This window comes from Clinocottus analis, unplaced genomic scaffold (genome assembly GCF_023055335.1).
Source record: "Clinocottus analis isolate CAN_PGR_092001 unplaced genomic scaffold, fCliAna1.0.p SCAF_3, whole genome shotgun sequence".
NCBI classification, from domain to species: Eukaryota; Metazoa; Chordata; class Actinopteri; order Perciformes; family Cottidae; genus Clinocottus; species Clinocottus analis.
The window spans coordinates 11,370,171-11,395,883 of record NW_027176042.1 but is presented as its reverse complement, the minus strand read 5'-3'; the positions used below and the strand labels follow the sequence as shown (position 1 = coordinate 11,395,883).

The window sequence follows — 25,713 nt, the reverse complement described above, 5'->3', positions numbered from 1 at the left end:
TGTAATATGATGGGAGTGTGCACTTCCTGTTCAGACTTTTGTTTTTAACCAATCATGCAACTCTTTTATACATTTGTTCAGTGCTCATAAACAATAAAATGTCACAAGACACTTCCATTGGATCGTGACTCACGCTGGTCTGTGAGAAATCACGGGTCATAGATGTGTGTGTGTTTTTTTTTACAGTTCAAATGTAAAATGTTCTACAATTAAACATTGACCATTAGTGTTTATTATGATAAAATGCCAGTCTGCAGTGCAAAAAAAACAAAAAAAACTTTGGAGGCCCTGTGACAACCCCAACCAATTACAGAGTAGGAAATCCTCCCCATGACCTCTTTATTGCCCATGAAAAGTCTGGTGAGTATTGCTGCCAGTGTTGCTAAGAGCCACAACAGACAAACAAGCAATTAATCTGACTCAATCAGTGAGTGAAAACCGGTTTTGTATGAAACACATTTATTTATCTTTGTAATTTCTATCAACAGTTATGTACAGATTCAGGTAACAAGTGCATTGTCCCTGCAAAATTCAAACATCACAAAGGATAATTCTTTAAAAATCTACAAATAACAACAAACATGCTTTGTTTTTTGTCCTTTTTTAACCCTATCATGTACTTGGTCAATACATAAATTAACTGATAAAAAGTTCACTCCACAAGCATACACCAGTCTAAATCCTTCACCGACTCTATTCTGACGGGAAATACAAAGTATTTTTTTGCACCATATTTTTTTGCTTCACGTTGTCATATATGTATCAATCCGTCATATTTTACTCTCTCACCAGACCAAACTCCATTTCAATAAACACACATCATTTTAATGAAAATGTTCAGAAATCCTACGAGCACACAGTTAAACAGGTAAGACAGGTAACATCAACACTTTATGGCAATGACTAACTTTTTAAGTACAGTACATGTAATGTAAAACAAATGTATTTGTCACTTCACTACCATAACAGCTATACAACTGTTTTTGAGGCTCGTACTTGCTATTTATGTATTAAATACATCATGAAAAAAATGGAGGACCTTACTTTGTTAGTATCTGTTTTGAAGTGTTTCTCTGAGAAACACAGTAGTTGTAGTGGTTATATTATAGCTTTCACCAAACAGGTGACACCTCTCACTTCTCCCCAAAAAGCAGCATTCTCTTTCACCAAATCAATTTAAGGACACAATACACCTTTAGCTGAGAGTATCAGTTGGTTGGTTCTACTCTATGTTAGGAAGACAAACTTGGAGAACCAAAGAGCTATACGTAGTCCCTTTTGATCAGACCCTGACGACTGGGGTTGTGGCCGTGAGGGGCGCGGTGGACCCGGTGTCGTAGTCCAAGTCGATCATGGTGTGGTTGCCGGTGCTCAGGCTGCTAAGGGAAGTGCCGGTGCCCATCTGTCTGTCCCGCAGACTTTGCAGGTAGCTCTAAGGAGAACAACACACGGAGAAATGAGTCAGGTACACAAAAATGGTGGCGCCAACTTGACATGGATTTTGTTGCTTCACTGTTATAACTGATGGCATAAAAACACAATAATCTGCATCCACAGCACACAGTGTTGGGTGACACTGACCGGTGCCAGTAGATCCCCAGCGTAACGTTTCACTGGGGTGGGTTTACGGCGGTACGTGCCTTCCTGCCCACCTGCCTGCTGTCGCTTCTTGGCGTCTTTCTCTCGAATTCGCATCAGCTGGACTCTCTTCTGTCTCCGACTGATAACGACTGCAATAAAAAGAGAAAATTCAAAGGCAGTGTCATTAAGCTAGAATTTGACATCAGATATGTTTATGAAATTGTCATACTCAGCATATGAATTCTTGCTTTAGGCCAAAAACGTGTTTTGTGAGGTTACTTTGACCTTTTACCACCATTACTAATCAGTTCAGTGGAATTTGTGCCAGATGTAATGACATTTCATCCATTCATTTGTAAGACATCCCATTCACAAGAATGGGATGGCCGTGTGGTCACAGCCGACCTTTGACAACCAAAATGTAATCGGGTTCAACCTTCAGTTCAAGGGTCAAAATTGTGTCAAATTTGAAGAAAGTTCATCGGGTTATTGAGATAAAGGGACAACTTGAAAACTAAATGCCACACATCATATACTGTTTGTCAAAAAAAGTCAGGGTGACTGCGGTAGAGTAGTCCTTCAATCACAAGATCGGTGGTTTGAGCCCCAGCGCCATGAGTCTATGTTGATGTGTCCTAAACTCAAAAATGTGCCCGTACTTTGAGCTTTGGGTACATGAATGCTGTACGAAAATTAGTTAGTCCTGAAAAATTACAGTATCCTGTCATTGAATTAAAAAAAAAATGTCTTAAAATTGTTATATTATTGTATGTTATTAAAAGTCATTTGCCATAAAAAAAACATTATATTAAAAAGTAATTTTGCTTAGTATGCTATAATTTATTTTGTTGTTGTTGTTGTTGCATTTATTCGGCTTGAAAACAAGTGATGTCCCATTTAAGTGACACTCCTAATCGCCGCAACCCCTGATTTGGTGTGAATGCTGCAAATTCTTAGAAGTTGGACGAATATGTTCCTAAATTCCCCCCACAACAAAACTCAAAGGGTCATGCTGTTTCCTCCTTACCCTCAGTGTGTGAAAAGCTGTTGTCCGTCAGTTTCCACTGGACCAGTACTCCTATGAGGCTGAGGGCGGGCCAGATGCCCAAAATGACCCAGCTGTACCAGCAGAGAGGTGGCCCGGGTGTGAGGCGCAAACATTCATACACATGCGTGGCCAAAACCAGCATCTCCACAAAGTAATCAGCACATACTGTCATGATAGCTGCCCCGAACACAGCCGTGGAGAGCATGGTGAAGAGCTTTTGCCACTGCAGCGTCAGCACAGCAAACACCATGCCAGTTCCCAGAAGTGAACCCAGTGGAACCCAGACTGTGATCGGAGTATAGAACTGCTGAGTAACCAGGAGGGCTGCAAGAGCCAGGAGGAGGCCCAGCAGCAGTCCGGTCATGAAGAGTCCGACGCTTCGCACCAGCATAGTGACCAAACCGCACAGCAGGCCGATACCGAGGCCGATACCCGCGCTGGCCTCCACGCTCAGCTGGGTGTCCAGCACATGCTCCTTGTGACACAGCAAGAAAATTATGACGGAGCCGAACATCAGACCGGACAGGAACATGACCGCCTTGAAACAGCGGTAACCTAGAAGAGGAGAGACGGGAGAGATCTACGATGAGGAACAGTTGTCCTTTTATATGAACATAATGTCCACAAGGTATAAGCTGAACTTAGTGTTTTTGTGTCAAATGAAGTACAAGTGCAGGGTTAGCCAACTTGATTTGATATATTTAAACACTGCACTTTGAAGCACATTACAAGTGGAATGATGGTGTATCATGGATAGCGATGTTCCAATACTATTTTTTAGCTATAATCAACGAGTAAGCCATCTCGCTTTTTTCTCATCTTTGTTGAGAGTTGCACATGCGCTGATATCGCATCCTTGCCAATACCCAATCCTGTAGTTTAGGCTGTATCTGAGGCATTTCCAATACCGGTATTAATATCTGAGCAACTTCAGTTAAGTAATCCCAAAAACATTCAGTTTCAGTATCCTTGATGTCACGATCTGTGAGCCGGCAGGGATCCTCACCAAAGAAGCAGTAGATGATGCCAAACAGACAACACATGGAGCAGATGACGGCAGGGATGACATCATACTTCCTCTCTATCTCCAAACTACAAGCATCGACCTCGGCCGTGCCTGACCCGGCCCCTTCAGAGCTCAGCCCGGTGGGATCTTCCATTTCGAGTGAATGTGGGAGGCTGGAAGTCGGCACAAAGGTGGAACTTCTGGTGGCTTTATTTCAACCCCATCTGAGCGGGTCTGCTGACTGTAAGAGATGAAACAAAGAGAGTGAGTTGTGTCCTTTTCAACACAGAAAACTAAAGTACTCCAGGCGTAAATATGAAGTGTGAAATCCGAAGGTTCACTGTGACTTCTTCATAGCTTCTCTTCGTATGTGCAGCTGTCATAGACTCCACACACAAAGCTACGCAACTCTACCGTCACACAAGCAACTCATTCAGTCCCTATAAAGCATATGCCAGGACCCCCGGTCCTTATCTCTGTTCCCCGTGACTCATTAGGGTCGTGAACTCTGACAGATGTAAGTGGTTGGTCATCTGAGACAAGTAATTAGATTCATGTTATCAGATTTTAACACAATTTAAAAAAATGTAACTTTAATTGCCTTTTTAGAATTAAACGGAAAGAGCCATCAAGCAATGTATTCTGTAAGGAATTTGGTTTGATGCTGAATAAGCTTTTTTATGATTTTATCTTACGTGGCACCCTCTTGCTTATTAAAAATAGAGACACACACCGTAACATGTATTATGATAACAACTAGTGGACACAGTATCTATGTCAAAAATGACTTTAAAGCAGAACGTGTTACCCGCATGTAAAAATCATGCATTTCCAAAATGTTGACTTTTGATTTGGTAAGAACAACCGTGTTTTAAACTCTGTGAAACAGTTTATTTAGTGTAAGAAGGAGAAGCATTTTCTCGATTCAAAAGGAAACACATAATCCTTTGGTTATAAGAGATTCACTATTCATCATCAGATTTGGTGATACAGGTTTTTCACTTGACAGCTACAAGCCTATACAATAATGACATAAAGTCAATCTTTTCCGATCAAACTGTATGCAAAACAGTGCTTTCAAAACTTTTATTGTAGTTCTTTCTCATTTCACCTCTGTAATTTTAAGGCGCAACTAGTACTCTTGAAAAATGGTATATGATATTTAAGCTGGCAGGCCTGTCGCGAGCCACAGAGGGTTGTAGTGGGGCTAAAGGCTTATGGGTGGACTGCTCTTTCGGAGGCTGCTGGCAGGCCTCCCTTATGATCTCACCACAGCGGAGATCCGATTACAGCTCACTCACATTTTCTACTTGAGACAAACAGTCAGGAACAGGACTCCCTCCTTTATTCCTTACTATTTCACTTTCAGCCCTGTCTACCAACTTCTACTTCCTTATTAATTAGAACTTCTCCTGCCCTAAATCTAATTCCTTTCTTCACACTGAAATGTACATATATTGTTTTTCATCTCACAGAGAGCTGTGTAATTTGTATGTCCTGCCTATGAATTACTTTAAATTGAATATACTTTACATTTTCTTCTTTAGTCACCCGCATATTTTCAGTGACTAGCCTCTTCTCTAACTTTTCAAAACAAAACCAGCACTGCTGAAAAGATCTCTGTATACAATGAAGACTATAATCTTTACATCAACCCCAGCCAACGTAAAAGAAAGAACCAAACTCTTTTGTTGGATAATACTGTATAAAACAGCATAGAGGTCTGGGCAGAACGGAAACTCATTGGTTATCACTGTCTGCCACCTTGAAGCCAGAAGGGTTTGAATATGACAGCAAGCTGTCAGGTTTTTCTGTGTGGAGTTTTCATATTCTCTTACTGTATCTATAAAAGGGAACTTGTATGTTTTAAGACACTCAGGTTAAACTGCACATTTGTAGTAGATGTTTTGTGATTCGTTGGCTTCCTTTATCCAAGTAGTAAGCAAAGACTCCGGACCCCTGTGACCCTGACAGGATAAGAGGTTAAAAAGTGGATTGACAGACACAGGAAGCTCATTGTTTTGGGATTTTGTCTCCTTACTGTGATCTGCGTCTCGCTGTTGCTGTTGTTTCAGTCGGATGAGAAGAGGAGCAGTTGTTGCAATGTGAACAATTAAAATGTCTATTGGTTTTATAAAGGTGAGCCTACAAACGTCAGTAGATGTAGTTTACTTGTGACTGATTGCCGTTGGTTTGCCCCAAAGCATTTAGTTCAATATGACATGAATGCAGCAGAAGACCACCTGGATGGTTTGGACATGAACACCTGCACCAGACAGCTTCATTTGTAGAACGTGATGTGACTGACGCTGCTCTTATGCTTTTTGGTGTTGTGAGAATTGGGAAATTCAAAAAGCAATGAGTGACAACCTTCATCTACTGCTACACATTCCCCAAACAAACGACATCATCTGCTTCAGTAGTAGACAGGAGACAGTGTTTGTCACTGAGTATGTGAAATATAAGTAACATAATCTACACCACCGTGAAAAAGATACATTTCAAGCTAATCTAATTCATTTAGTTTAATTTCTCTTGTAATCAACATGGAGCAAATGTGAATACAGCTTTGTACAAACGTGTTTGAGGTAATTAAAATAGTAACACACCACATTATACAGTAGCATTTTTTTTGTATACAGTAATTGCTGTAATGGGACACGATAGTTATATATGGTCGATAGCACAGTCTGAAGTCAAAGTTTGAAGAGGGCAAAACTAGAGGGCTTGTGGCTTTCATCAGGGTATTCTTTCCTATAATTGGTCACTAACACAAACTTCCTCTGTTAGTTCAGCTGAATTAATTTTCTGTGGTCGGCTTATTTAATTGAGTTAAATCATGATAATAAGTCATCAGCACTAATAGAAATAAAGTCCAGTCGTCTCTCATTTACCACACGTCATATTTTATTATTGTTAAATCCTATTTTGCGAATGGTAAAACACTTTTTTCGGGTTTACCAGTGGGGGAAGCACTATGTGTGAACAATTTCATATTTCAACACCATTTTAACAGTCATTTACTGAACTTAACATGCACATCTATGTCTCTGCACGTCTTTGCTCATATTACCCCTCCATGAGTCACAATGGTGTCCTATGTCTAGAGGGCTTGGAGGTCCTTGCTGCTGTGGGAGAATAGAGCCATTATGGGGCAAAACAAAGACTCTGAGGCCCATGCTGTGACCTCTAGTGGCACCGAGAGGAAACCATGTAGACGGCAAAATAGACCACATAAAGATGGCTGAGAGCGCCAAGGAAACCGGTAGATCTCGTGTGTTTGCTGTAAGATGGGTGCCAAGTATTTGCTTTCAGGGGGCTAGTGAGTGATGAAGGGAGGAGTACCTGAGGAGAAACAGAGCTATCTATCTTAATGACTGAGCTCCCTTCAGGCCCCTAAACCACCCAATGCTTCCTCCGAGCTGAATTTTCGACCAACTAAAGTTGCCTGGCAACAACTACAATACAAGTCAACCAGAGTCTACAGCCATGCTAGCAGCTCTGTGAGGCTGTACTAGCTTAGCCGGAGCTGATGCTAACATCAGCATGCTAAAATGCATACAGTGACAATGTCAACATGCTGATGTTGTGCAAGCGATCTTTACCAGGTCCACCATCTAAGTTCAGCCTCTTGGCATGTAAGAAGGTCCTAATTAGAGCGCAACACAAAGTGCAGCTCAGGCGGATGGGAATGTCATTTGTTTTTGAGGCTTTCGGTGATTAAGCAAAGGATTGGACGATATTCAAAATTAGATCAAATGATAGTGCTAGACAAAAAAATCTGAGGATTGAAATGTATCCCTGAGGGGCCTTAAATATAACTAATACATTTCATGACAATCCATAAAAAACTACAAATATATCACAACAAATGTTAACTCACTGGTCGATCGGGGCTAAAAAAGTTTGCCGGGTATCTCATTTCCAGTATGGATTAGCTTGGCCAGTAAAGGTTTGAATAGTGTCAGCCCCATTTACTTGGACTCCATTGGCAAGACAAGAAAAAAAGCACACATAATGGCCTCCAGAAGTATCACTTACAGTATAGCTGTGGGAACAGTGCATTGACGCACAATAAGCATTAGCTTCAGATGAGCTATTGGAATCTTGTGTTGCTCTAAAAAACTTGCCCAAGAGTATACACCCCCTGAACAAACAATGCAGGGGGCTGAGTAGCACAAATTTGAGTGCTCAGCTGCTGAGGAACAGGCAGGGCCGACTACAAGTTCCCAACATAGCTAATTTGGGTGTGTTTAATCAAGGGGTGGGTTTGTGTGATCACAGACAAGGATTCTGCGAGTGCTCCTCCAACATTGATGACCACAGCTGAAAAGCTGAAAACCCACCGCGTTATGACCTAGCTGTCTGAGAACTTCACTTGGAAGACTCCATCAAAGATGTGAGATGTACCCGGGTCTGCACGCTGCAGTTGCAGCCAGAAATGATGGCATCTTCAGTAGAACAACTAGCTAAAAGACTGATTGGGTCTCAACAACAAGAACCATCGAAATAAAGCTAACTGTCACTGTGGGGGTTGTTAAAGCAGATGGCCTATTGTGTTAAGCATAAAGCTGGATAACATGGATAAATGTTTGCTCATCATTACAATAACATCTGCTTTCACTCAGAATCCTATTGAGCAAGACACCATATTGCCCCCTATTGAGCTTCCTGTCTGTCTCTCCGCTGCAGGAAGCGGAGGACCAGACGAGGAAGTGGAACATCAGCTTTCAGCAGGAACTGACCCTTGTGTTTGCGACACATTGGATCACCAACACTGAAAAAAAAGAAACATGCACTTTATTAATGAATCCCCTTAAGGAAATTCTTCTCTGCATTTAACCCATCCTTGATTAAGGAGCAGTGGGATGTCCTGCAAGGCGTCCATGGAGAAACCAGGGGTTAGGTGTCTTGCTCAGAGACACTTTGACGTGTGAATTATGGGGGGACTGGGGATGGAACCAGCTACCTTGTGGTAACGGGATGACCACTCATCCCCCTGAGCTACAGCCACCCATCACTTCACTTCAACAACATCCTCAACTTCCTGGGAATCTGCACTGCTTCAAACGTTAGCGTTGTCAGTACAAACAACTGGACCTGAGCAATTTGGTCATCTTAGGAAACATCAGAAAAGGAAACTTTGCAATATGATAAAAAAAGAAAACAAGCTTGTAATCTGTCTGCTCGCAGGATAATCTACACATAACACTTGCCATTGTATCTCTGCTTATGTGATTATTTTAGTACAGAGTTTGTGCTTGGTGTGCTGTAATGACTTGGATAATGAACAAAGAACCACATGATAGTCAGCTTGCACTTTTTCCAGACGTCTCATGCCCAGAGGTTTTATAATTTCATGTTGATATTCTCGCAGTCTGAGCTCTATGCGGCCATAATCAAACCAAAATGATGCACTGATCACAAATGTTATAAAATTAATAAATCAATGCAGACTTTAGGTTGACATATAAATATGTGTCAGTGCCATGAGCATTGCGATGAATATTTGGTACCTTAATGTGGACCAACAAAAAATGGTTTTTAATGTAATCCTCACGGTTCACATATTTGTGACCAGTTAAGAAAATTGTGAATTTTATGCAGTCCAAGTGACAACATGTCAGTCACAGTCCCACTGGCAGTTGTAAGACATTAACTGAAGTGTCCTATTTCCAAATAAAATCATGTTCAAAATTCTCACTGTCAAATAACTTGGCTTCTGGCTATGGACCACAATAACGGTTACTTGCAGCGGTATTTCATCAGTAGTATCTAACTTATTTTCCCCCCATAATCTCTCATCTCAAGCCAGACTTTAGCCATAACAATAGAGGCCTTTCAACTTAAAAATGCAGAGCGCTACTTATAGAGGCATGGCAAAATATGAGAAACACAATGAGGAGTCTTTTGAAGAGTCACATGTCGATGGTGCATGAATGTCTTCTGTATATCAGAAAATACACATGGTCATTAGCATAGCTAGGACTAATATCCATACACCAAGTAAACGCTCTCTGCTGCAGTAAGTTGGAGTTGTGATCCGGCAGCAGAGGAAGGAGCGTACAGTGTGTGCAGCGAGGAGGGGCCGTTCCACAACACTCTATTAAGGTTTGTGGTAGAGAGCAGCATTGAGTAGGCAGTGCGAGTGAGTCTGATGTCCATATGTCAGTGAGCGCATGACAGTGTGGCACTGTGTATGAGATAATATATGCTTCTAATGAACACTGGGTCAGTGTCAAGTACAAGGGCTCCTGATCAAGACACCAACGTTCTACCAGTTCAAGTGGTCTGTGTGAAGTCGGGCTGGGGAAATGTCAGTGGGGTGTAATTACATTATTATAGTGTCTTTGTCTAGCTCTTGTCAAACTTGTGTTTTTCTTTATTTTCAATGGGACACAGATTTGCTCAAGCACAATGCCACAGTAAATCAAATAGGCCACTTATTGCGTTGTGCGATGGTTTGCTGTAGTGGTAGAAAGAGGAGTCGGAGCACAGTAGCGGTTCAGACCTCCATGCAGAGCCTATATATATATGTCTGCAGCACATCCACAGCTCTATCATTTAGAGCCACCATTTAACCCTCTTTGTCAAATTCCACTAGACAATAATTGTACCTCCTACAGGGATCTCACGAGCCTAAAATATCATGTGTGTCCTTCATTTTCCATGCCAATTCAAAACCCCTCTCATATCATAGCTATAACCAATGTTTTAGGCGCTATAAGTAGCTTCTGGGTGGATGTTTCAAAATGACTGGTACCAGTTTGTGTGTGGTTTCTATGTGACAATGGGTCTTTTCTGGCACCCAGGAACCCCTCATCTTTGAGTCTAACTACAAACTGAGGTCGCTGCTCCGCCATGTTAGTTCTTCTTTCAGTTAAGTTTTTTTTGTTTATTAATTCAAAAGACAGCAGTGATTTCATTAGCTGATCATAGCAATTCCACCTTTGATTAGGTAAATTACATATATATACATATATATATATATATATATATATATATATATATATATATATATATATATATATATATATATAATTATAATTATCTAAACAACAAGGAGTTCAAACATTAATTGATGCACTTTCCAAGAAGAGATTAGCCACAGCAATGAGTCTTGTACAGATTATGCAGCACAGCTCTTTCCTAACGCGGCTCTCATTTACCATGACAAGCTTAGAGTCATTCCTCATAGACATGCCCATGTGCAGGGCTTAAAGACACATGCAGGGGGCTTGAACATGTGGCCTGACATAGTTTGATTGCTAACCCAACAACAATTCTGCTGAGATAAACTCACCTAAATAATTATTATCATTTACCAGTTGTTGAGTAATAATGTGTTATAAAGCACTAGTAAGCATAGAAAGAGGGAGGGGGATATTGCTTGTGTTTAAAGACGAAAGCATATTTTCAAACACATTACCCAGACTTCCAATTAAAGTTTGGCCTCAAAAAAAGGGAACTCCTGCTTTGCTATGCGGGTCAGCTGTTCTCATTGTGCACATACTGTCTCCCCAAGAACACTCTCCTGAAAGCTACTTAAAGTTTTCAAGAACATTTCTGAAATCGCTTAAGATAAGAGACGTCAGCATGCTGTTAAAAGTAATAATTAAAAGGCACTGTTTAAAAACAACATTTGCAGTCTAACTTTCATCAACGCCTGCTCTTCATGCCTCTTGTCCTACCTCCTCTCTTTCCCCTAGAGCAGAAAAGGGCTTCCTCTCTGCATTTTCAAAGGGGCAAAACCATCTGGTGCAGGCTGACAGAGTAGGTCGAGTAGATGGGGGGTGCACTGGGGGGGGAGTAGAGAAAGGACCTCTAGGCTATCATCACATAGCCTAAAAAGCCGAGGGGCACTCCCAGCCTGGATCACCAGCAGAACCACAGGGCCAAGGCTTCTTACACGCTATGTGGGCCAGACGGCACATGGCATGTTTGCTTCCCAAGATGAAGGATGTCCCTATATAGCTCCACACAGGCACTATGGGCGTTATAAAGACATACAAGTTATATTGCTCCAAGTGTTCTCCAAGTTTAGACTTGTCAAACAATCTGTTGTCATACATACTATTTCGCTGGAGGTAAGTTAATCGAATCTGTAACTATTATTTTAGTTGAGAGCCACTTACCATCTTATATTAGCACAACTACGTTACCACATAACTAATTTAGAAGCTATGAAGTTCAGTACACACCTAGAGCCTTCATTATCCTGAATCATAACATTTGTCCTTGAAAGGATGGAGGATAAATAGCATTATGAGCCTCATGTTCCCAGTGGCAGAAAGAAAACGAGCCAAACATTGAAGAGTAGCCTCGTGATGTTGCCAGACATATGTTACGCTAAAAAAGAAAAGTCTCATAGTTTTAATAAAAGTGACTTAAAAAACTTACCGATGGGTCTGTGTGTTCGCCAAACAGGAAAGACAGCCCACCATTCACTGCCACAAGCACGGCGGCAGGGTACCAAGAAAACCGGTTTTCTCTCCACTTCTTCCCGAGGCTCTTCTTTAACTCCCAGGCTGCATTAAAACCGACGACAACGGCTTGGTTTGGTTCCTGTCGCCGCCTCATGGAAAGCGTTTCAAAGGCGAGCCTCGCCGTGACCGCAGATCAGAGGAGGGCTAACTGGTTTCCATTCTCCGCGGCGCCACAGTCAGTCACACAACTTTGTGTCCAAATCACACGTAGAAGTTCCCGTATGTGACTCCGCACAGAGACGACTTCACGTCCCCCCCTTCTTCTCTGGAAAATCTTACAGATCTTCCTTCACGCGCCTCCCCTCTCCGCTGAACTGAACGGTGAAGCGAAAAAAAACAAAGGCGAAAAAGTTTTTTGTTTTTTCCCCCCCCCCCCTCTCATCGTCTCCATCCAGCAGCGGCCGTTGGGCCTTTGGAGGAGCGGGGTGGGCAGGAGGGCGAGGGGGCAACGGGTGTGACGGTTAGGGGGCGAGGGGCAAGGGTGTAAGGGGGCGAGGGGGTAGGAGGCACGGCGACAGCCGAGGCCCCGGCCTGAGTGAGCCCGTATACCTGCTGCTCTGCGCCCAGTTTTACCTAGAAGAAATATTAAGGAACCGTTAGAAGTCACAGAAGTCCATTCAAACGGTTATATTATAACAACAACAACAACAACAACAACATCTAAAAATGATGGTCAGCACTAGTATAATTGCTTTTATTTTGTATTCAGGATTGGCTAAAGTAACACTTACTAATGAAGCACTATTTGTAGGGTTCATTGTTGTAAGTAATGACTTTAATAGTACATAATTAAAATAATTTGCTATGGTTTTATGGGGTAAAAACTAACATGAACACATTTTGGGTTGCCAAGTTGTCTTGGGATGATGTTTATCTTCCTCAAACAGCACGCTGGTTTTGCTTTGATAGTTGACAATTTAAAAATGAATGTGATTAGAGTGATTAAAACACATTCACATTATGGTGCCACAATAATCAACTTTGTATCAATATTGTTTTCCATGGAATTGAGGTTGTACACATAATAAAAACCAACATACAATTATGATTCCTCATTATTAACTTAGTGACTTCCCAATGTTTGTTGTCTTTTATCAACACTCATTACATATCACCATTCATAACTGCAGACTTGATGACACTCAAAGTTGTAATGATGACAGGACTGTTACACAAGTTTCGTATTAATTCAACCATTAGTAAAATACAAAATATACATCCCTTTTAAATTTTGTCATTTTCAGAAAGTGGTGAAATAGACATGTTGTATATTGCAGGCTAACTCATTATTTCCTCCTTTTATATCCATATAGTTACACACTAAAGAGAGTTGTATATTTTCTGTGTTTAGAGTAACAACTGTTAGCATTAGACCCTGTGCAATGGATTGTGTTGGTACACTCACAAGCAAAGAGCTACAACTGTGAGAGCTGAGACTGTAGGAGCGCTTCATTTGTACCACAGGGCCTACCAGAGGCATGTGTGTGAGCCAGAGAGTTCGTAGCAGCGATCATAGACTGCATGGCCACACTAACAGCTGAACAGCTGTACCCACAGGTGTTCAGCTGTTTACCTTGTGCAGGCTGTTCAGTCTTTATTTACACATGGAGTTACTTCTATCTGTTCAGTTGGGTTTCACTTGATTAGCATAGAAATAGGATGAGTAATTATTGCTTTGACAGGCTTGTAGTTTTTACAAAGAAAAGTTCCTACATGACGGACCTGACAGGGAAACAGGTAAAGGTTATTACGTGCGTGATGTGTTGAAACATGAATCTTGGTTCAATCCCAGCGAGTTGTGGGAAAAAGAATTGTGCAACAAACAAATGACGTAGTTTTTTCTCCACACCTCACATGTACATTTTCCTGAACATTTCCCTAGACTGAATCCCAACCTTACAGGATTCAACAATTAACATTAAAGCAACATTAATGTCTGTGGCTGAGTCTCTGAGGTTCATCCACGCTTGAAATTTCTTTACATGTACATACTTTCAACGCAGTTACCATATTGTAAGTGTTAAATCCTAAACATGTCATTTCTGAGAATAATGTATCAACTTGAATACTTAAGCGTGATTTTCGTGACTTTTGTAGCTTTTAAATGAAAAGCCAGGTCTTCAATTTGACTAATAAAAGTATGGTTTCTATTGACTGGACGTTTGCATGATTTAATGACTATATAATGTATCTGTTGCCAACGTTTATGAATACAGCCTCCAGGCTTTTATGTTCGGGCTACAAAACAATAAGTCATCTCTGTAAACTTAATATACGGACTGTCCAAGCGTGGTTTAGGTGAACACATGGAGGCATATTGGGACAGCTCTCTGTGGAGATGAAGAGATACACCTTTAACCTCTTAGTTTCATGAACTACACCCACCATTGAGCTCACATGCTTAACTCACTGCAGTATCTGTGGCATGTCGGGTCTGCATGTGGCTCTGACGGATGGGGGCAGAGCAGATGCTGTGACAGGAAGTTACTAACATGGTCCAGATGTGGGGACAAAAGACCACCTCCCAACACAGCTGCAACACGTGGACGACTACAGGCAGCAACTGCACACATACAGATACATAATCCTTGTGGAAGAAAGCTTGATCAAAATATGGGCCGATGTCATCTCTGCAGAAGTATAAAACACATATGGACAGATTGAGATTATAATCAGTCTTAGTTTACACTGAACCTGTTCTCACTCACTAATTAGTAAAGCAAATACTAATACTAGTTTTGTTCAAAAACTACATTTAAAGAGGAATATGCAATATATTCATGAGTTCAAATGAGATACTCTAGATACGGATATTCAATTAAGACTTTAAATAATTCCCAAACGCAATAGTTTAACCTATAAGTGCCCTCTACTGTTTAAAATGATGCAGTGCAGCAATATGACAACAAAAGCTGCCAGTAAGCCAATCATTTTACATTTTGGCTTTTTTATTATACAATTAGGCACACATTTTACTCTGAAATCCAAAAGATAATGTTACTAAAACAATGACACAATCAACCTTTTGCTCAAAAAAAACAATGTACACTCTGAGAATGCAAAGAGAAAAGGAACAATGAACAAGTCTGACAGAACGTATACACCATAACTAAACTACAAAAAGACACAAAAGGGATGACAACATGAAATTGCTTAATATGATCCATGTATCCACAGGGGCCGGTTGTAGGAACTGTTCTTTCTGGGTTGTTTGGTTCTTCATTAATAGTGTCTTCTTCTGGGCTCCAGACCTATAGAGGTCTGTATCCACCTCTGAGCAAAGTAAGGCCCTTTAATGACTCCCCTGTCAGCAGTTTTTACAGTCCATTACAGAAGGTCACTAATCCTCATCCTCCTCCTCTTCAATTAAGACAACCTTCCGCCTACGCTTAACGGGCGCAGAGATATCCTCCCCGTCTGAATCTGCATCACCGGTGGTTTCCATATCCATTCCCATCCTGAAGTCATCCCCTGTGAAGACAGTAACGTGTGAGCCAAAATGCTGCGGCTCAGTCGTGACTAACACCAATATCATTGGAGGACCATTACTGGCCTGCTGTAGGACAGGTGTTAAGCTTAGCCTGAAATAAAGATAGAGTGACAACATACAGCCTTAAGTAAGTATTGTGAGTGCCTACTTAGTGATTTAAAAAATAAATGAAATGAAAACCCTGATGTGATATCCAACAGTAAAATACCATTCTCCTCATCATCGTCGTCCAGCACCCTGCTTCTTTTAGTTGCAGCTTTCTCCCGGGACCTGATGTAAACAGGAATAGATTAAGTATTAAGGAGTGTTTTGAATTAGACATTTCCCCGTCGTGGGGCTTTACTGATTAACAAAACACAGAGTGTCTCACCTCTTGGGTGTATTGTCCATCTTCTCTGTTGGACTAAAATCTGACGCAGCAGCTAAAAAAAACAAAAAATTAAATAACAACAAAGTTATCTCAATCCATGACTCATCTCATGCGATGGCTTCTCATATTGCTTATAAGGCCAGTTAGAGCCATCTTTCAAACTGCTCTACCAAAGCGATTTCATTATTATGTGTAATTCTCACTGTCCTTTTTTAAACTTGATGTGTGGCTGATGTTATACGTTTCGAACGTCTTACATTTTAATACAAAACAAGGGTGAAAAGCTTTTTTTACAGTCACAATTACATTGCTGCTTCTCCCGTTCCAGGCTAAACAACCCTTGACTGTGAGAACCTTACAGTGGATTTATGTTATATTCTTGGGATAATTGAAGCACAGTCATAGATCTTTACATTCAGAATGACGTAATACCAAGTTTTTGGTTGCTAGTTAAGCCGGAGCCGGATTTTCTAGTCGGCATGTAATTTAACACGGACTTGCGTGACAGAGCTGCAATTAACTGCTGTTATCTGAGAGAAGTTGCAGAATCTGAAGCTCCCATGCATACCTGTATGCCCAGAGGTGGTGTGTTTCCTCTTGCGTGTGAGCAGCAGAGCTCTCAGAGCCTGAGCTCGCTGCTCACCCGAGATAACCTCCTCCTCCTCCTCTTCCTCCTCCTGGGATTCTCCAGGTGGACTCCTGGAGCTGTCTTTCTCCCCGCCTCCGTTTGGGTCTTCCTCTCTTGGACTAAGAGCTGCAGCTGCACTCTGGAGCTGGCATGTACTGATCTGTGCTGGGATCCTCCAAAAAGACTCCTGGTTACAGAAAAGAAAAAAAGAACAAAGATTAATTTCAATGTATATTATCAGCTTTTTTTATAATGATTTTGCTCTCAAAGAGAGAAACTCCAACACCGTCTTCACTGAAAGAACAAACAGCAGATCAAAGGACTATCATTACAATGAGCTGAAATGGTGAAAAAAAAGACACCTGGTTATTTTTAGGTGGTCGAATTCCTAGTTTGCGCAACAGCTTCTTGAAGTTCTTGTTCTCCATGGCATCTTCATTATCCTCCAACAGAGGAACGAGAGGCACATCCTGGGCCAAACCTTTGAACGAATCACAACAATTTAATCAACCGACCAAAGAACAACAATTACATACGATTTTAACACATACTGCAACTTCACTGAGAGCCAAACCCACTTGAAATAGATTAAAGAAATAACATCACAAATGTTTGGTTACTTTTTCTTTTGGACAGTTGCACATACCGTCAGGATTTCGGTGATCGGCTGTTGAGTATAGACTATTTTGTAGCCACAACAAAGGTCCAGACATGCCTGGTATCCCAAAAAATAAAAACAACAACATAAAATTACAAAAAAAGAGTGTGTGTGAATGGAGAGAAATATATACTAACACACAAACACACACACACACACACACACGCACACACACACAAACACACACACACTGTTTATCTATGATTGTATCTATCAAAAAGAGTCAAAGTCAAAAAGTGAGTCAAAGTCCAATATTACTTAGTTGATATTATGATAATTATGGATTACATGTATATTTCCATCATTGTGTGGTTTTGTCTCACCTTCCTGCAGTAAAGCAGACACCATAGCGCTTACATCAGGTCTCCTCTCTATTGTAGAGACCAGACTCTGGCTCCTCCTTTTTCCTTTTTGTGTTTCTCTTTCTTGCTCTTCCTCTTCCTCTTCCTCTTTGTCACTCTCTTCAGACTCATCCTCTTCCTCATCTTCATCATCTCTGTCACCAGGATCATCTTGTGAGTCCTGTGTTAGTCCGTCATTGAATTCTTCTTCGGTCTGAAACAGAAAGATTGACCTTTATTTAAACAATTATGTTTTCTATTTTCACGCACACCCACACACGCACATGCACACGCACACACACACATGCACACGCGCACACACACACACACACACGAGTAATTGTCTTAATCTCCGATTTCTTAATCGGTTCCATAGTGTAATCGTAAGAGATAAGATAATAACGGCTTTATGGATCAGTAATAAGAAGGTATCGAAAATAACTTTACCATTCTTTTTCCAGAGCTCTTCCCATGAGTGCTGCGACTCCTCTTCTTATAAAGTTCTCGTCTCTCAGACACTAAACCCATACTGAGCAGCTTGTCCACCACACGTGCACGGGACCGCTTGGCTGTGAGCTTCTTCAGGAGATTACCCAGCACATCTGTAAAAATACAATGTTATCACTCAAGAAGCATGTTTTAGCATTCCTGAGACTGCTGGTGTACAATGACTGCAGCTAAGGAAAGAGGTACACTGAAAGGCTACTTGTTTTCCTCTCATGCACTACAAAATGATAATATGGTGTCTGGTACCATCAGAGTCTTTGTACTCCTCGTAGAGCATCTGCAGCTCCTCTTCCTGCTCCTCAGTCCAAAGAACAATCTGGGTACCTTTCCTTTTGGAAGAAAAAAACAAAATTGCAAAGTAAAGAACCGACTCTGCAATGCACTCCTCATGGCAATAACATCAGTATATTGCTTATTCTGTCTGGAGTACATACTTCTGTTTCTTCAGCGCTTTAGCATTTTCCACCAGACCCATATGCACCAGCTGCATTACGACCTGGCGCCGAGTGCGGGTGCTGTTGCTGAGTAATGGCAGCAGAGTCTCCACTATATCTGGCACTAAACACAAACATGGACGGTCAATGACAACATTTAGACTTCAATATATAGTGTACAAATGTGTCTTGTAACTTATAATTCAACAATCAAAAGAAAGCAGACCTTCAGAATCTCGATGCTCCTCGTAGAATCTGCGCAACTCCTCTTCCTCTTCTTCAGTCCACGTTGGTTTCGTTCCCTCTCTGACATATTTAGGACGAGATGCAAAATTTTAAATAGCAGCACCCAAAATCTTTTCACAAATTATATAAGTTTTAATAAATGCTTTAAAATCGTACATATGTAACACCTGTAACTGGGCAACAATATTCCGCTTAACACAACATACAATGGTAGACACGCAAGAACAAGCACTAACCCGTCTTTACTGTAGCCTTCAGTCATCTCACGTACAGCGCCCACATTTTTCCAGAACAGCAGTTCAACATATGCCTTGTTGTTTTGTGCTGCCAGAGAAAAGAAACGCTTGAGCACAAACTTGGCAAAGGTCACCAGTTCCTGTGAAGGAGAGAATGAAAGTAAGCGCCAGTATCACACACACTTGCCCTGATATCACAAATGGCTTGCTTGACAACACAGAAGAACATTATTATTTTGTTATTACTGAACCTTATAAGCAGCTGCAGCGGGGTCACTCAGAATCTTGTTGAAAAGGTTGAAGACTGACAGCTGAAAAATCTGGGCTTCCATTTTCAGGTCGACAGCCAAGCGGTGCAGCATTCGAGCAATGCAGTGGTTCGTGTGAGGTGTGTTTTTTGAGTAGGTTTTTAATAAAAGGAGGTATGGACGCACAATACTTGGGTTGGCAAACCTGTGAGGGGTAAGAGAGGGCAACATGTGAGGAAGGTCACAAGAGTACTATTTTGCATGCAGAGTCAGCAAGTGTTAATATAAGCGTTTTCCTCACCTCTTGATGAAGTCCAGAAAGTTGAACTCTTGTTCGGAAACCTGGACAGACTCCAACTCTTCCTCTTCTACCTCTGCTGCATCATACTCCTCCTCTGGTGCAGGCTCAGGAGATGGCCCTGAAATCAGAAGGAATGGTGTGAATGCTGCATTGATGCTGTGATACAAAGGATCTCGTAATTACAAATTTAAAAAAAACATACTTGGCAGGTTGGCATGCAGGATCTGCTTCAGGAGTTCCAGTTCCTCCTCAGGTTCCACGTCCGCAGAACCAAACACATCTCCCTCTGGCCACACCTCTCTAAGAAACACAAGAAAATGGTGAATACTTAATAATGTAACAAGTGTGATTAGTGTGAGGGATCGAAGACGTGTCGAGTGTCCCTGACCTGGCGGCACGCAGCAACCCCAGCGCTTCTGGTGCCAGTCGAACCAGCAGGGCGTCCTGCACCCGCACCATGGCTTCAGTTCTTTGCTCCTCAAGTGGAGTTTCAGATGTGGCATCAAATGGCACAGTGCTTTCAGTTAACGATTCTGACAACTGAAGACAGAAAAGGTTGTATTCAGAGTTGGAAAAGACTTTTAGCCTTTCAATTCACTGATGTCAGATTAAAGCGTTTTTGGTGCTCTCTGACGTCCCTAGAGGTTGATTCTCACACTGACCTGAAACCCTGATGCTTTCAGCTCCTCCTCCACAATCTTCCAGGTCTCTGCCAAGGCCTCCGGACTAGTTTCTGCAACCAGGGGCTTTTTTTTACTGTGAGATCTTCTCCGCCTCACCTTCTTTTTCTGTAAAGTTTAAGGAGCTAGGTATTAACATGATACGCAGATACTAATAGCAAGGATATACACACATTAAAAATGTAGCACAAGAATTTACCTGAAACATCAAGCTTTTGCGACCTTTGCAGAAGCGCTCCAACATGCGCAAGAAGAGATGAGTGGACTCCACCAAGTCTATGAGGTAGGATTGAGGCTGGCTGGTTTCATCATACTTCCTTAGCAGGGTCAGGAAAATGTCCCGGTATTCCATCAGGTAAAATATGTTGCCTGGAAAGTGAAGGCAAACAGATGTGGCAACGAGGACCACAGATACATAAAACACCTTTTTTAAATATATTGCAGACATAGAGCAAGATTTTAAAAAGGGGTACCATATCCATACACTTGAAGCTTTATGCAGTAAGAAGACCATGTGCAAACTCTTGTTCCATCAATTCAAATCTCAGAACTGAAAAAAGTACTCAACGTTGATAAGATCTGTTATCATCTTACTTTTAATGACACTAGAACTCTGCCGGATGTTTTCATCCTGTGAGCAGTCCATCTCGTGTACAGTTAGCAGCAGCTCCTGATACGCCTTCAGAGCTAGGTGCATCCTAAAAAGAACAAGGGATGTCAAACTGGTGTCAAGACACAGATTTGACATTTTCCTGTTAACAAACATGCCTCCCAGTGGTCTTACCTGCGTGACCAGGACGTGGCCTCTTTGCGGTCCGTTAGCAACATCTCATAATAGTTGGTGATGTTACGCTCAATGTAATGGAAAGCACGGATGGACATGGTCTCAGAAACTAAATCAGCACGAAAGCCGTTGCCACGGTTGAAAGCCATGAAAAAGCTGAGAGCCCAGAGGTAGTACGTCTCATCATGTTGCTGAGTTTGCTCTCGAATAAGACTCTCCTAAAAAGGTGACAAAGAAATACAAAGTGTTGAGGGTATTGTTCTTAAAAACATACAAAAATGTATCAACAAATGTACACAACTTAAGAAACTATGAATAATTAACTTATGAGTCACGCATTACACATATCAGAGATCTTTAAAAGATTCTTAGGCAATATAATTTTATAAAAAGGTATAGAAAATGTAACACTTTCAGGTCATTTAATCATTTGCATACTACTAAACAAGACACAAGAAAGGCAGATGTTGTAATGGTGCTAGAAATTAGTCATTAAAGTTCAAGCAGCTGACCTTGACGAGGTACATGAGACGATTGTAGCAGTTCTCCAGGAAGTCGACACAAAACTCTCGCAGGAAGAGTCGAACATTTAAAGCTGAGCGGCGTTTGTCCTTACTTTCCCGGGCCTGGCGATTCCTCTTGGCAACACGTCTCACAGCTTTGCCAGTGTCATGAGTATAGCTTTTGAACTACAACACAATAATAATAAAACTGATATTCATATTGAAATCATTTGTGCATGCCTCACTGCACCAAGATTGCCGAGTCACTCTGAAGGTATATTTGTGTTTTTATTACACAACCCACCCCAAAAATTTGAAAGCAAATTCCTCATTTGTAAGTAAAAAACTATATAAATTGAGAATACATTATTTGTTAGTTTTGCTTATGAAATCTTTACTCTCCAAAAAAACAAACTTTTTTTTGTCTGCGTTATAAAAACACAAATATAGCTTCATAGTAACCAAGATGAGCTCGAGGAGTTTGATACTCACATTATGAACATTTCTGTGATAAATCACGTCTCTGTCCCCAATCGACTTGAGGCCTTCAACAACATAAGACCCTCCAAAGCGAGAGTGTCTGAAAGAATAACATTTACACAAAAACAAACGGACAAACAGATAGAATATACATTTAATTTTTAACCTTCAAACAAGCCATATAAATATTGGGAAGTAAACAAAGTAATTCTGTAAATAACATGCAAGAGCACTATAAGCCGAAAAAAAGATAGAAAATAAAACCCATTTTGCTTCTTGAATAAAGAATGCAGCGACTTTATGTGGGCCTGATTGTACCTGGATCCTCTTTGTAATGTGCGGGAGCGTTTTGCTGCCTGCTCCTTCTGCCTCAGTGCCTCGAGCTCCTGAGAGTCTCTATGCTTCTCTTCGGCTGAACGAGCATGACCGGCGCTCACCAAAGCTTCCGGCGTCTGTCAGGAAAGACGAAGAGTTTGAAAACACAGAACCGTTGTGAACCTATACGTGTGCCTTCGAGAGTTTTTCTTCTCTCTAACCTGGTCTCTGAACATGAGGGAGATTATTTCCAACACATGCATACTCCATTGCTGCTCACTCTGGGCCGACGCAAGAAACTTGATCAGGTCATCGAAACCGCTCATGTGAATGGCCCATAGCAGCCTATCATGGATGCTGGCATCATCATCCACTTTCTACCAGAGAGACAGAAATTAAAGAAGGAGGTGAGATGAAAGGTTATGTCTAATATACTGAATTCATCGGTACATATCAGTATGTATGTCAGACCTTCTCTTCACAGGGGTCTGCAGGTACGTGAAGCACATTTCTGACCAGCAGCAGGATTCTCTCTATAAGCAGATTATCCTCTTCTTGTCTCTGCTCCCAGTCCTGAAAGAGAAGCAAAGAGTTTGCAAAGACAGGAAAAAACATGTGAATAAGAAGAACCATTTATATTGTGAGAAACAGTAAGGGTGACTTTTTATTTATTTTACCAATGAAACACTCACCAGTTGTAGAAGTGTGTATAATGTCTCACTTAAAATGCCAAACACCGCTTCACCAGCAAACGCCTGAAAATAAAAAGCAGGAGACACAAAAGTGACATTATTTTACAATCCAGTAAATGATAAACTTGGATTACAGTTGTTATTACTGTTACACTATGGTCGAAGTACCTCTTTATATGCTTGTAAATGAGATGTAACTTGCAAAAAGTGATGTCTAAACACTGGGTCATCAGGGACTTTACCAAAGCAAAGCATGGCAGGCTGAGTAAGGTTGACCATGAGCCTGAAAAACAGAGTAGAGTCACATGAGCAACATCCTGCCAATATATTGTTTAATAAAACAATAACTGGTGCCAGTATAGTGTGAGTGTTTATACCTGATGCAGGCATCAAAGAGGGCCTTGTCCTGTCCATGCTGAATGATAATGGGTAGAAGGTCATTCTGTACAATCTGGCCTGCACCCAGCTGCTGCCGGACATCTCGGGTGTCATCTTCATGTCGTAAAAACCTGATCAAGTCTTTTACACTCTCTGCAACACAGGTAGATAATAGTTAGTGGAGGACAGCAGTTTTCCTGTTCTTTGTCAATAATATCAACATATCATTAACATATCGTCTGATGATGTAGAACATACACATAAAGAAAAGACTCACCTAAGCAATCAGCTTCCTTGTGATAGCTGTCTTGCTCCAGATAGCCAAGAGCACTGCACGTTGCCAAAAGCTCGCAATTCATCTTGAATAAGACCCTTCACCATCAGACGGCCTAGAGGTGGAGGTTCAGTCCGTTCAGCCACACAAAACCAAGTCAAAAAAAACGTCCCTGGCTATAAACTATAGATTGTTACTCTTTTATGACCTGATCAATCAAATCAATATCCGGTAATGAACCTGTCCATAATAATACACGTGATTTACACTGTATGTTTTATACAGTACATGTAGAAGCAGTTAAAACATCCTGGCTGATCTGTCACTTGGAAACAGGATATATTTTCACTGATTAACTGATTGACCTGAACCTGATTGATCAGAATATTTTTAGATAAACGTCATCAAAGTCAGATAACTTATAGTTAATTTGTTGGGGCATTAGCATGGTCCCTGTGACTGTATACGTCACACTTGTCAGGATCTTGTATCAGCCTCACCTCGCTAGCTTCATCAAGGACGACTCGTCTCCACGTATTGCTGAAGTTGTGCAGCAGCAGCCGCGTATCCGTTAGCGTTAGCTTCAGTTTACCGCCTTCAAATGAAAAAAACCCCAACGTGATTGGCTTACCAGCTTATTTCATAACGCTGCTACTCGACAGGTTCCGTGTTCAGTCGCCGTTGCCGTATAAAGTTAAGAGCTTTTCCAATAGTTGCTGGTTTCTGTCTGAGGGAATAGGACAAGTCTCGCGCCAAGAGCGATAACTCCGGAAGCGGATGTCTCACATGTGGACTGTGTGCCCTGAGTTCGGCATTTCAGGCAGTAGTCTCAAGGTTTAGCTATCTGACTTTGTACAGTCTGTGAATCCAAACTAACCAGAATCAATGAATTGACAGTTTCAAGTTATGGCACGAGCCATGGTTGACGTTTGTGTGCGCTAGTGTTGAGAATTTAGTGGAATATACTTGCAGTGTGAGAAAAATATCGCCTGGGAGGTTGTACGTAGGGCAAGCGACCATGTCTGTTCGACTAAAACTCGCCGTTGTTTACAAACGTTCCTTGTTCAATGTCGCCAATATCCGTCATTCACACTGACATTAAAAAAAAAGATAATGGTGGCAAGTGGTGGAGGTTTTCATTCTTGGGTTTCAAGGGATTGACACATGTACAGTGTTTTTAACAATGCTTAAATAAGAGTACAAGAGTACTCAGTACAAGACAAAACAAAAAAAAAAACAGTTGTACATTTATATTGGGTTATGTCAGTGGTTCTCAAACTGGGAATCAATACTTTTATTGAGAACTTCACATTTTCCAAAAGTACAAAGTACACAGATATAAAACTAAGTCATTAATAAATACATGGTAAAATGCCTGTAATTCCGTGGAAATGTTTGCTCTGGCTCCAATCCTCTTCTCCATATACATCTCAGACTTATAAAATAACTCTGCTATCTGCCATATGCAAAAGTTCTCTGACGAATCTGCAATCGTCAGCCTCATATCCACCTATGACGACAGAGAGTACAAGGAACTGAACCAGGACTTTATAAGATGGTGCCGTCAACTTTGGTAAAACCAAGGTATAGTTAACTTCTGCCGGCGTAAAACACTCTCCTCGGGAACCAGTGAACATTCAGGGAATGGACATTGAGATTGTGAAATCTTAGTACCTGGGTGTTCACTTGAACAATAAACTGGACTGACCACATTCATGCACTCCTGAAGACCTTCTTTGACTCTGTGGTGGCATCAGCCATTTTTTATGGAGTGTCTGGAACAGCAGCATCATGACAGCTGACAGGAAGAGACTGAACAAGCTGGTAGTGTGCTGGGGTGTCCACTGGATACAGTGGCATCAGTTGCGACAGGAGGGTGATGGCAAAACTATAATCCCTGATGAACAACACCTCCCACCCCATGCAGTATACTCTGGAAGCTCTTCATAGCTGGTTCAGCCACTGGCTGATTAATCCCAGGGTGTGTGAAGCAGAGGCCCTGCAAGCCCTTCCTTCCTGCTGCTGTC

At 41.4% G+C, this 25,713-nt stretch overlaps 2 protein-coding genes across 7 annotated transcripts; both read right to left on the bottom strand.

The window, feature by feature from the left end:
- Window positions 1-442: 442 nt before the first annotated feature.
- LOC137796990 (transmembrane protein 198-like) lies at window positions 443-12,576 on the bottom strand. 4 transcript variants are annotated; one of them, XM_068595299.1, is made up of 6 exons: window positions 12,036-12,572; window positions 11,327-11,622; window positions 3,636-3,876; window positions 2,609-3,184; window positions 1,582-1,730; window positions 443-1,432 (listed from the first exon to the last, which is right to left on the bottom strand). In XM_068595299.1, exons 3-6 carry the CDS (start codon window positions 3,787-3,789, stop codon window positions 1,283-1,285), a joined length of 1,029 nt encoding a protein of 342 aa, XP_068451400.1. In that variant the 5' UTR covers window positions 3,790-3,876; window positions 11,327-11,622; window positions 12,036-12,572; the 3' UTR covers window positions 443-1,282. The 4 variants fall into 4 exon arrangements, with proteins under 4 accessions (XP_068451400.1, XP_068451401.1, XP_068451402.1 ...); XM_068595300.1 differs by lacking the exon at window positions 11,327-11,622 and having other exon boundaries at window positions 1,641-1,730; window positions 12,036-12,576; XM_068595301.1 differs by lacking the exon at window positions 11,327-11,622 and having other exon boundaries at window positions 1,653-1,730; window positions 12,036-12,576.
- A 2,472-nt stretch (window positions 12,577-15,048) lies between these two features.
- timeless (timeless circadian clock) lies at window positions 15,049-24,447 on the bottom strand. 3 transcript variants are annotated; one of them, XM_068595205.1, is made up of 31 exons: window positions 24,318-24,440; window positions 23,911-23,926; window positions 23,690-23,831; window positions 23,412-23,565; window positions 23,203-23,317; window positions 23,035-23,097; window positions 22,814-22,915; window positions 22,564-22,719; window positions 22,346-22,479; window positions 22,040-22,127; window positions 21,557-21,733; window positions 21,045-21,262; window positions 20,855-20,958; window positions 20,460-20,629; window positions 20,243-20,368; window positions 19,969-20,120; window positions 19,783-19,880; window positions 19,581-19,698; window positions 19,283-19,484; window positions 19,032-19,171; window positions 18,776-18,855; window positions 18,550-18,673; window positions 18,362-18,444; window positions 18,056-18,210; window positions 17,591-17,822; window positions 17,256-17,324; window positions 16,972-17,090; window positions 16,550-16,796; window positions 15,982-16,033; window positions 15,820-15,881; window positions 15,049-15,592 (listed from the first exon to the last, which is right to left on the bottom strand). In XM_068595205.1, exons 3-31 carry the CDS (start codon window positions 23,769-23,771, stop codon window positions 15,462-15,464), a joined length of 3,753 nt encoding a protein of 1,250 aa, XP_068451306.1. In that variant the 5' UTR covers window positions 23,772-23,831; window positions 23,911-23,926; window positions 24,318-24,440; the 3' UTR covers window positions 15,049-15,461. The 3 variants fall into 3 exon arrangements, with proteins under 3 accessions (XP_068451306.1, XP_068451307.1, XP_068451308.1); XM_068595206.1 differs by lacking the exon at window positions 23,911-23,926 and having other exon boundaries at window positions 23,690-23,801; window positions 24,318-24,447; XM_068595207.1 differs by lacking the exons at window positions 23,911-23,926; window positions 24,318-24,440 and adding an exon at window positions 24,187-24,244 and having other exon boundaries at window positions 23,690-23,801.
- Window positions 24,448-25,713: the final 1,266 nt, after the last annotated feature.